We start from the raw sequence: 12436 nt of genomic DNA, 5'->3' as shown, positions 1-12436 counted from the left end.
TTAAAATGCATCATCACACGAAAGACAAAGACCTCAGAAGCTCATTTGGGTAGGCAAACACTTCTCCTGCCACCTTAATAAAAGAAAAAATGGAGAAAAGGAATCGCCTGAGTCTCAGTTCTGATTGCACATCCAAATGCAAAATAAGTACCTTAACATCACTGGATTCAGTTTAGCTAGAAGGAGTGGACAAGATTTGAGCACATACTGCAGAGTAGTGTCACTATGATTTTATGCCCTAAGAAGAGGAGCCACATCTTTGAAAATAAAAGACTATTTTGACATTTTAGGGAAGTCAGTGCCAACTTTACTGTGACAAATCTCCAATAAATCAACGCCCCTGGCCTAATAATTCCACAGCCTGTGTGTAAAAATATAAAACCTGCACATAAAACCACAACTTTTACCTGTTTCTGAATGGATCAAACAAAAAATATCTAATAAGTCAATTAGCAGTGCCATGCTACCTCTTTTCCTCTGCTTCCAGTGTTTGTGATAAACTAAACTAAACACCAGCTTGCTTTTGCTGCATATTTAGGGCACACACACGAGACGGGTATTGATCTGCTCATCTAACTCGCAAATAAAAGCATATTTTCGTTTTCTTCCTTGCTGACTACAACCTGCATACTGCACAACAACGTTCACAGCTCTAAACTGTGATTGCGCTTGATTCGCTCTGTTTACTGCAGGGTCTCTGCCGTGGCCTTTGCCGGTGCTGACTCTGTGCGCCCGAGGGTTCAGGGATCAGAGCGGACAGGGCCGGAGCAGACCTCGAGGTCAGCGGCTGCCTTTCTGCTGAGCAGGCTATTGTCTGGCAGCTGCGTGGCTGCGACACTACAGGTCTATTCAGAGTCTATTCAGCAGCTTCGGCTAAGTGCATTGGAAGACCCCGGCCTATTGTCTGGTGCCACGTCTGTTTGAGCTGGGCCAGAGTGCTCACTTCATCTCCCAGCGAGTTCAGAGAAACAGTTAAGTCTCCGTGAATGGGGGCGGAATTACAGCAGTAAAAAAGACACGTTAAACACATTCAGACCAACTCCTACTCTCAAACAGGGAGATGCTTGACCTCGGTGACCTCTGCGGAATCTTAAACCACACTGTATGACCTCTGTTTGCTTCCCAGCATGACGCTCATACATAAAGAAATATATAGAAACAGAAACGACACTAAAAGGATGAGGCGGGAAAGAAGATTCTCACTTGTCAACTAGATTCATGGTGAACAACCTATTAGCATCATCACCTTTTATTTATTTTAGGAAACACGTCTCTGTTTGCATTACTCTTCAATTGCGAGTGTGAAAATGTATGAAATAAGTAATGAACTAATAAAAATATTGTGATGCAAAAACAAGAGACAGGTGGCGCTGCCAAGAAGTTAGCTACTTGCAAAGTATTGGGTGTAAGTGTATGATTATGCACAGAAAATGGCCATATCACACTCAGTAAAAAAAAAAAAGCCATCTGGAGGCATCATCACTTCTATGTGTGGTATTAAGTCAGAGTGCAATGACTTTCTCGTTTTAAGTGTCTCCAAAGAGCCCCATTATTACCTTAGCAGAATGCAAATGTGCATCGGGCCAATTAAAGGTTGAGCCAATACCAATGTAAGCCCATAAAAATCCGCCCTTCCATAATCATTCAGCAATATGACTCATGGGTGAGATTGGAACACCGGCCTGTAAATGTGTCACGATTATGACTTTGTGCTTAAAATGAACGCAGGAGCTGAGTATATCATTCCCACGGTGCTGGAGCTGAGCCACGCATATGTTAGTGTCAGCGCTTCTAATGAGATAAATAGACTTGTGATAGTACTTATTAGAGCTCCATACGTGGCAGGTAAAGACAAGGGCCCCGGGGTGGATGCAAGCCAGTTAAATGTCTCTTTTTAGACCCCCCCCCCCCCTATCAAGAGGTATTTAGGAGAGGGGGGGGTTGCTTTTTTTTGTTTGTGGAGACAGACGCCCTCATCCAGGATGTCTCTGTGTAATTACACGCCACAGAAGAGCTTCATTCCTCTCCTCTTCACGGGAGGAGATGAAAGACAAGAGAGACAGTGGCATGTAATCGCTCCTCTGACTCGAAGAAGGGGAGAGGAGGTGAGGGACACAGAGAATAGGAGGACAAAAGGATGTTGAGAGGTGGTGGGGTATTAATAAACCTCCTCCGTCTCTTGTTTACAGAGTCTCTCCCTCTCACACACACACACACACACACACACACACACACACACTCTCTGGATGAGGCTTTCATTATTCTCAGAGTTGCCTGTTCTTTGCCTCGGGACAGATGTGTAAATTGTTGTGCTAATGTAAGGTCCACTGCTGAGAGCTTTAGAGAGAAGGAGATTTACACACTCCGCACCACTGTATAACCGTCACTCACAAACTCACGCTCACAGGAGCATGAAGAGGGGCGGCGGGAGCGACAGCACACACGCACATGCACGCACACACACACACACACTCACCAGACCATGCACGTGTACGCACACATGCACAGACACACACTCTGGATCTGACAGAGGTGTGGGTGGAGCTTGACATCCACCTTAAAACATTACATTTCCTGTTGCTGTTTATAGTGTCCTTGTTTAAATTGAACTAAAACCCTCTGTCACCTCGTCACTAAGGGCTTGAGAGCAGCAGTGAAGTTACAATCTATCCCTGCTCCACAGTACAACTCAATATTTTTCCATTACAGGCCTTATTTACTCTCAAGGGCACAGGGGGGGAACACCAGAAAGGTACCAGGCTGCTAATGATCTCTTCTTGCTTCTGAGGATGTGTTGACTTGATAATCTTTGTGTTTGTGTTGTTTGGTAACATCTGTTGTTCGTATACAGTGTATATATGATTAAACATTTAGCTGATCAACAGTGAAATTCAGTCACAACAATTATGATAATTCCTTTAAAAGGCAGTTTGACATTTTGTGAAATATACTATATTTTTCATCTACCTCCCCTCAAGAGTGTACATGACGGTATTTCCCAAAGTGTTTTTGAGTCATCTGAGTCATGATAAAACAGAAATGACAAACATTTGCTTGTTAATATGAAAGTTTATGGTTTCTTTGTTTTATGGCATCATACCTTTGGGCCAAAATGCAGAGACCAACAAACATCCACATTCATATTCTCATCTACAGCCAATTACAGTCTCCAATCAACCATACCATAATCTGTCTTTGGACTGTGGGAGATAGTCAGAGAAAACACACTCTGATGGGGAAACCATGTAAACTCCACACAGAAAGACATCGGCCAAACCAGGATTCGAATCAGGAACCATCCTGTAATCATGACGATAATAAGAATAAATAGATTAGCTGATAATGAAAATAATCAATATTTAATATATTCTTTTTGTTTCATGGTCACATCCCTACCAAGCCTTCATGACACCAGGTGACAGACTACTGCTCTTCCTGTCTGTCTAATGGCGTCAAAGGCCTCTGAGGGCTACAAACCACCCATCTGCCCAGGAATCTGCTGGTCCGTCTGTCAGTCTGTCTCTCCACAGGTACGTCGGTCGGCCCCTACGTGATCCATGTTTCTTTTAATAAGCAGTTGAAGAGGAGGGCAGGGGCTGGCTGCAGCGTGAAGGTTGAAGCTATACAGAGAGACACCGCTCAGTGTTTAATGACCCACTATAACTATACCTATTCATCTCCCATGGCAGAGCAGTGAAACACCATGTGAACGGCACTCTGCTGAAGATATTGCATAGCGCTATATCATAAGTCTTCTGCCTAATCCAGTTTGAAAACATACTACATGAAACATGTTTCCTCTCATGTATGGAAGACTCCCTTTGACACAAAATGGCTCAGGGATCCTTCAGTGCAAATTACGTTAATCTGGAAGGAAATGGTAGAGAGTGCAAAAACAAAAAAGTGGTAGTCGCTGCCTAAACTAATCAGGCACAAATTTCAAGCTCACGTCTATTTGTGATTGACAAACATCTATATGGCTTCCCTTTGTTTATTCAACATGCTTTCCATACCTGCTGTAGGTACACACACTCACAAACACACACACACATCTTGTTGCTGAGAGGATTGCAGGCAAGTGAAGCTGTGCTACAGCAGCGACAGAGTCAGAGCAGAGACACCCAGAGTTAATGAACCCTCACCAGTCAGCATGGCTGTCCATCTGCTTTCATAATCCCCATAAACAACAGGCCAGGGTCTCTGCCCAACCAGCTAAACACACACACACACACACACACACACACACACACACACACACACACACACAAAAACTGTATATCGTCATCCCAAATATCCTGTATGACAAATGAGGACTGCACATGTCCCTGTGTTTGTCCCTGTGTATGTGTGTGTACGGCATTGGGTGTTGGTGGGTGGTGAAGGGCGGGGCTGATGTGTCCATTATAATGACTGTGTGCCTTAGCTCAGCTCACCAGCTAATCTAAGCGGAATGGCGGGGTGAGGTGAGCATGAGGTCGGCTGTTGAGCCCATCTGGTCAGCAGCAGGTAAGAGGCTTGAAACACACACCCGCTGACACACTTGATGCGCGTGTGAGCTCATACACTTAAATCTAACCTTAATTACATGCAGGTACATCTGCCACATTAGACCAGACCTCGTCCCACTACTTCGCACATGGCACTCATTTAAAGCGACTCCTAAATCTTCTTCGACCGGTGGCATTTTTTGTGGCGTGCGCCGTGTACACCTGGTACAGCAGACGTACCAGGAGGACAAAACAGGTTTTCCTTTTGTGCAATTCAGAACGGCTGCCAGAGTGAGAGAGAGAGAGATGGCCGTGTACGAGGGCTGTGTTCTGAATGAGACTGGGAGTGTGACCTGACTGTGACCCATGCAGAAAAGGGAGTAATACCTATACGGCTGACTTCCCATCAGCGTGCACCCATCACACACCCATGCCAAGCACACAGACTGCACCAAGAGGAGCCTGTCAGCTCTTGATTAAGACCTGCATCCAAGGCAGAAAGAGAGAATCTTTACTTGTGTGTTTGGAGGCTCCCAGTCAAAGCCTCTGGAGGAGAAATAAGAATTAAGTCCTGGAGCTGAAGACGGGCGGAGGAATTAAAGGGTGGATGAGGGCAGATCTCATTCTTTCACTCTTCTCTTTGCTGTGTTTGCGATCCAAGAGGGTCTAAGCAGAAACTGGGATTATGGCCCCCACTGTGCGTGTTTGAATGTGTCTGCATGTGTTTTCGGGATGAAGCTTGATAATGCACTGCAGACCGTTTTCTTTAACACGATCTTTGAAGCTCAAACTGGAAAGGAAAGTAAAAGCAAGAAATGAGAGGGTGGAAGAGGAATGGAAAGAGAAGGTATAGAAAGGAGAAGGACAGGAAAGGTCAGGACTTGCCCTTGTTGACCTCTGATTAAGTGGCCAATCAGTTACTGACAGGGACAATGAGCTTAAGAGACAAACATGGTGATTTAACTTAGGGACAGTCAATACATTAAATAACACTGTGTCACTCTGCTGACATCCAGCCAATCACACACTTAACCCCCCCAATCAACACATGCCCACAGATACGCTCATTAAGCATCACTCGGCTTGATTTAAAACAGGGGAGGAAAAAAATAGTTTTTAGTGAGGGTCCTGCTGTTGCCTAGCTGGCTGCCATGCAAACAGAAGGAAGCGGGATCATTTCCGACTGCACTCTCTCCGGCAGAGACACGTGCACGTATACGCTCAATACGCCCGCATCTCCGGGGAGGTCTGTGTGTCATTCCCTTACTTTAGACACACCAGCTGCTCAGTGTGTGTGCTCTGCAATGTTAAGAGCCCCTTCCCACCTCGCACAAGCCCCCAGTGGCACCCACATCCACTTACACGCAGGCATGACAAAGCTTCCCTCGCTCCCCTCCTTTACCTACCCCTCGACAACCCAAACACCCCCCACATTCATGAGTACCCCGAGGACAGATGGGACCCTAATAAGCGTTACACTCAGAGAAATAGGATTCTTCACAGTGGCTTCTAAAGAGCAATTCCCAAACTCCACCAGAGAGCTGGCTGGGAGAGGAAAAAAATGATGGAGTGAATAAGATATGGATGACAGAGGTTGGTATATGTGGAACTATAAAGCTATAAATACGCCTGATGAGACTATCAAGAGATTGAAGGAAAAGGAAAGGGAAATAGAGGGAAGTGGAGGCAAATTTATTAATGTGGATGTGGGGGAATGTAGCTTTCATAAAAAATAAGTCAGAATAACGCCACCACTTGCTCCAATGCAGCACATCTCCTCTCCTGGTGAGAAAGTATATTATTAACACACTGCCACATAACCCTGCACTCGGATACAAACACAAGCATTACCAGGTCGGCTGCGGTATAAGCTGAGTGGACTTGGCTCAACTGCCTTTTGAAGACAATAAAGCCTCCACTAAGAAGATGAGGGGAATCTACATGGCCTGAAAAACCTCCCTTTAAAGACGAGGACACACGCAGAGCGCTGGACCACGGCACAGCCAATCAAGTGCTGACACTGCCTCTGATCCACGAACCTCGGCGCAACCACTTTTACCAAGTGTGTGTGTGTGTGTGTTTGTGTGTGTGTACGTGTGTGTATGTGTCTATAGGGGGTTTATTCAGGATCTGGCATGACCCCCCGTAGTGAATCCTGATCCTATTGGTCACGATGCTCAGAGTGCTGCTGAGATCTTAAATGAAAATTCCTTCACTCGCTCACTCCTCCCAAGTCACCCAGCAGGTCTTCAGCCATTATACACATATGTGCTACCTCTTCATCAGAGGAAGTGGCCGCAGTTTGCATATATGTGACTGTGAGAGTGTGTGTGTGTGTGTGTGTGTGTGTGTGTGTGTGTGTGTGTGTGTGTGTGTGTGTGTGATGTCGCTGAGCATCTTAGCACATCAATCATCAAGTGATTTTTAAGCTAAAACAAGCAGATGTGCTCTTTTCCTATTCATGCGTGGTTATGCAACAGTAACCCACCTCTCAAGAAGTAAACACACACTGTGTAAGTTTGGATGGTGGAAATGAGTGTGTGTGTGTTCTGCTGCTGCCACCCCCCTTACCACCACACAAAAGGGGCAGAAAAAGCTCTCCAAAGTCTCCTATTCATCTGAAGCACAATGGAACCCCACTGAGGTTTTCTTCCTGTTTCCCTGTCTGCCCCACCCATCTCCCCCCACAGGGGCAGAATGGAGGGGCAGGGGGTACCCCGTCCTGCCGGCCCAGCAGCAACTTCAGCTCCCATCTGCCACCGAAACTCTCCCTCCTCCACCCTGGGTTGATCCATCTATCCATCCCCCTTCTTTCACTCCAGCCTCCAACTTTTATCTTTAACTTATTACCCATTTCATAACCCAAACCAAAATCCTGTATTTATTTTGAAGCATCGCCCTCAAGGGTCAGAGACAGAATTAAATGAATTATATTATTAATATTAAAAAGACGACCTTGATCTTGGTATAAAAAGTTTGGTCAAAAAAGTTTTTAAATTTATTTTTATTCCGGACCTTAATGGCTTTAAATTATTGGATTAAATTGAAACATTCCTGTATTTTATTTGATCCAGGCAACAGAGACCATCTGGTGTAAGTTTAACAAAACATTTTTAACCAGAGTCGCTGATGATAATTATGTACAGATTTTTCTTTTTGTATTCCTTTTGAATAACATTCACACTGAAATAGCTGGTGTGCCCTGCTGTATTGATTAAATCATTATCAACCAGCATTCTAAACACCTCGGGAGCAGATTTTCTTTGCAGAAAGAAAATAATGACCGCTGCTTAAAATTATATTCATCTTACGTCTGCCAATCTCCGCTTAAAACTTTCTGCTGCTGCTAATCCTCTTTCCATTCTTCTACAGTCAGCGCCCTCCTCCATTTACCTTGCTGTTTGGTGCAGATTTATGGTCCAATCTAACATGTACAATATTGGCAAAGCATTAAACATGTCTACTCTTAATACTGTGAGCTCTCTCCATCGATAAGAGCCTTAATAAAAACATCTCCCGAGTGGATTTGTGTCTCTTTTTCACTTTCCACCCTCCGCCTCCCTCCTCCAGAATATCCTTTCCTAACCACTGTTTCTTCTGCTGCTTTGCGAGTTTTAACCACGGACCCTGCCGCACACATCGCTTGCCTTCTTCTCACGCTTTTCCACCTTTTTCTTCACCCATTCGCCACTTCATTCTATGGCCTGTGCCAGAGGTTTAATGATGCTTGAATGCCACTGCTATGGAGTTTTCCTCTTCACTCTTTTCTCATAAAGAATATTCAAAAGTCATGCCCTGAGATCAATCTGTCTCAAAGTGTCCCTCATGGATTAATTTCTCTTCCATCTTCTCTTTCTGGTCTTTTTCCCCTTCACTATCCGATGGATAGCATTACCCTGTGTAACCCCTCTCCTTGTTTGGTGCACACACATCCTCTGCAACAGCCCCTAGCTGCAATTGGCACACTTCGGACTGCCACTCTTTTATCTAGTCTATAAATGCCTATCGTTGCCCTAAAATCCTCCACTAACCCCCACAGCCACCCGGGTCAGTTACGCCAATGAGAGCCGAGCAGCTGTTCCCCTCCCACCTCCTTCTCCTCTGCTGTCAAAGATTTGAGCATTATAAGCACATTTTAAATATTAACAAAGACCACTTTGCACGTATGAATAATACAGCAGAGAGGGCAGTGGCTGGCCAGTGATCCCATCCCCTGCCGCCTGACGGCCATAAAACTAATGCACTGCTCCAGGATAGAATGTAGCCTGGTCGGATCTGCCAGCAGGACTTGCCCGGGGAACTTGTCTGGCCCATGGCCTTGCCCAAAGAGAGCTGTCTGTGTGTTTATTTATCACGGTGCCCAACCACCTGTCCACATCTCTGCAGATGCAACAGCCTGGCAGCACTTATGTTATGACTACATGTTTCAGAGCCACTTTAATCTAATCTGACATCTCAATCTGTTAAGGGTCTTTGAAGCCAAATCTGCTTTGTTGTTTGTTTGAGGCTAGCTTTGTCGTCACATTCCTGTCTTTCCGCGCATTGAAGAATCATATTTAATCTGTCAGAAAACCGCAGGATTCTTCTGACCAAAGCGTGTCAGAAGAAGGGAAACAAATATTAAAGCAACCCTTTACTTGCGCACACATATAATATTGAAGGGTGTGAGTCTCCTTGCAGCTGCTGCACTGTTATATGGGAGTGAGGAGGATTCCCACACTTAACACAAATGAGACAAGAGTGTCCCCATTCATCCAAACCTCACTGGGAGTGTCTGACATGCTATGCTCTCTAACTCGGAACACTCCACTGCCCCTTCGCTACCCTTGCCCTTACTCCGCTCCTGTCTTGACCTTCTGCTCCGGACTCCCCCCTCCACACACACATGCACAGAGATCACAGGGCACCTGATGTTTCACAAACAGTGCACACACTTCTCTTATGTTGGTTTTCTCTCATTCCGAAGAAGTCATTAATAATGACACATGCAGAGACGGACAGTGGACAGCGGGGTAGTTACTCCAGACAAGTGTTCCTGGCAGTCCTGGTAATTAATGTGTACATCAACACAGAAAGAGGAGCTACACATTAGAAATGTGAGCTCAGCACATCCACAACACAGGCACAGACTGAGCCAGGAAGGTTGGGGGTGGGTGGGAAACATAATGAGAAGAGAGAGAGAAAGAAAGATGATAAATGCAATCTGTCTGTCCCATCATGCATTGCCTAAATATATATCTCTACTTTCTTCTCCTCTCCCAGACAGAAACTTTACTGGGGCACACTGAGCCGTTGTCCCCGGGTGTCCCCCTCCTCCCTGTTTAACCCTGTTTATATCAATGATTCTCATTTCTCGTGCAAGGATTTCAGAGCAGTCCACAATTTTAATAAACGTAAGCTGCTTTTCTGCTCTGACTGTTTGGGGAATAATACATAGGCTACACAAGGTCCTTAGGAGGTACAGCAGGGGGGGGGGAGTTCTTATTGGCATTTGAAGAAGTGGCCACACAGACCTGGACAGACGGTCAGTGTGTCCCTCAAAAGATTACTGCTGTTGTTAAATAAGAAATAAAATGAGAAATGAGGGACAGCTTCATTTACTGGAGTCCTTTAGCAGAGCTCGTGAGGATCCTGCGCTCATTGTTGTCCACATTGTTCTCCTTTTCCTACTGTAAACAGACCTTAATCCACAATCCACTAAACCCTCAGATTTCTGCCTTGTATTTCATTCTGATCAGGCAGAAGGGGGGGGGGGTGGGGGGTGTCCACGCTGGCCTGACAAAGGGTCAAACTAAGGCAAATCATTAATCTAACACTGGAGATGGGCAGTGTTACCTTGGTTTCCCGGGTCCTGAATAACATGCCCCTGTGTGCCAAGTGATTGAATGTGTTTGAGAGCTGCTGGCTGCAGTCTTTGATGGCATTAACACGGAGCAATCCACTGATAAAAGTCTGCTCTCATCAAAGCCTGCTCTCTTCAAACCAAAAACACTATGTGGAACAAAAATAATGATTTAAAAAACGCATAAATGGTTTATGATCCACTGAGAGAGTTGAAAAACAACGCGTACACCCACGCTCAAACCATGTGGCATTAGATGTTGTATCTTGCGTTGAGAATAAAAAATTAGAAGAATCTGTGGAGCCCTTGAAATGCTCTGTATTACTCTTCCCAAGGCTTTGGCTTATTCTGTTTTTGGAGAGGCCAAAAGGCATGGAGCAAAACCTTAATTACTCCCTGCATGCGCACCAGGGGGAGTTTGATTTTTCCGCTCCGAGTAGAAAAGAGTGCTCTGAGCTCGGGTCTCCTCAAAGGATGAAGACTTTGCTGACGGTAAAATAAGAAAAGTGCTGGTCAGCAGGTCTGCGCAGCACCGCGGACCCCTGCACTGTTACAGGTGGAGACCACTAGTGCAATCCGAGGCTATTTTAAATTCCCATGGACCAAAGGTTGTAAGATCTGATGGTAACTTCAAGGTTGCACACTAAAAGTAAAAAGTCTGAATATTTTCTTTAACTTGAGCTGGTAATGAATAAATAAATAAATAACAGCTACTCTGTGCGTATGAGCGCGCGCGTAATGTTTGTGTTTTGTTAATATTGTGCCATGTAACACATGCGTAAAGTGAAGTGATTTGTGAAACATACCAGTGCCAGACGCAACATATCCGCCGAACAGGAGGAGGAGAACCAGAGGACCGACACCTTGGTCGCGCTGCACCCGAGCAGAGGGCATCTTTTCCGGCTACGCCGTGGCGAAACGTCCCGGGGTTTGTCCACACAGGGGAACCTGCGCTGCTCCTGACACACCAAAGTGGCTCTCGTCTCCAAAATAGCAATGTCTTTATCCCTGAATGGTTTCCCCAGGATTGGCTTGAATACTAACGAGTACAATGATTGTTTTTCGGATGCCGCGGTTCTGGTAAATAGTTCACTCTTCTGACTGTTGACGCAAACAGGCTCACAACACATCCATCCCTGAGCAACTTGGCAGAGAAAGATGAGAAAGGCTGTAATTTCCGCCAGTAATCAAAGTTTGAAGAGGTCCGTAAATGTCACACCGTGTGGATGTCAAGAAACAAGTTGTCGGGACTATTCCTGGTGGATTTCATGTCCAGCTCAGCTTGTGCCGCGCTTGACCTGGAACCATAAGCGCAAAAAAAAGGTGCCACAAAAAGTCACCAAAAACTTTTACGCACCGCTGCTGTTAATGGAGGGATTCAATTAGACGAGGGAGTCCGATTCCCAGCAAACACAAACTTGCCCATATAAAATGTAGTAAACCACGGGGCGATGGTGTCAGAGAGCCGCGCACACTGCACACTGAACTCCCGGGTCCTGGTCTGCATGGGCCCCTGGGTGTCCTGTCTCGTCCCCCCTCTGTCCGTAAGGTGTAAACAAGAATCAACGCGGAGCACAACGCCAGCCTCCGGACTACCAGTCCCCGCCCGGCCAATCATACACCATCCTCCTCCTCTCTTCAGAGTGAAGGCTGAACTAGTGAAGGTAAACCAGAGGCAGGCGAGGAGGAAATAGATGGGAGGGGAGAGACAGAAAACCCGGACCATAGATCGCCTAGTACCGCTCCGGATTCAACAGGAACAACCAAGGTTTATCTATAATCTTCTGGGAACAATGTATATCTTTAAAACTATGAATCATCTAGGAACAAGGTTTATCTATAATCATCTCAGAACAATATCTATAAAACGATGAATTATCTAGGAACATCGTTTATATATATTCACCTGAGAACAATCTATACATCTATAAAGTTATGTTATATCTATCTATCTATCTATCTATCTATCTATCTATCTATCTATCTATCTAGACATCTTTCTATCTAGACATCTATCTATCTAGACATTCAATATAACAACTGACATTTTCTTTCCTGCAGTTATAAGCAGTCTGTGGACAGCTGTCTTGAGTGTGTAAAAGGAGTC

The 12436-nt window shown here is 45.3% G+C and overlaps 1 protein-coding gene across 3 annotated transcripts in view; it reads right to left on the bottom strand.

The window, feature by feature from the left end:
• Positions 1–11994, bottom strand: part of unc5b (unc-5 netrin receptor B) — a 49299-nt gene extending 37305 nt beyond the window's left edge. For all 3 annotated transcript variants that reach the window (XM_069538278.1, XM_069538279.1, XM_069538280.1), the window contains exon 1: positions 11136–11994. In XM_069538278.1, coding sequence (XP_069394379.1) covers positions 11136–11223 — 88 coding nt within the window. In that variant the 5' untranslated portion in view covers positions 11224–11994. The remainder of the gene's footprint in view (positions 1–11135) is intronic.
• Positions 11995–12436: the final 442 nt, after the last annotated feature.

Source organism: Paralichthys olivaceus, chromosome 14, assembly GCF_024713975.1.
Source record: "Paralichthys olivaceus isolate ysfri-2021 chromosome 14, ASM2471397v2, whole genome shotgun sequence".
Lineage (NCBI taxonomy): Eukaryota > Metazoa > Chordata > Actinopteri > Pleuronectiformes > Paralichthyidae > Paralichthys > Paralichthys olivaceus.
This window is presented reverse-complemented; position numbering and strand designations above follow the sequence as displayed.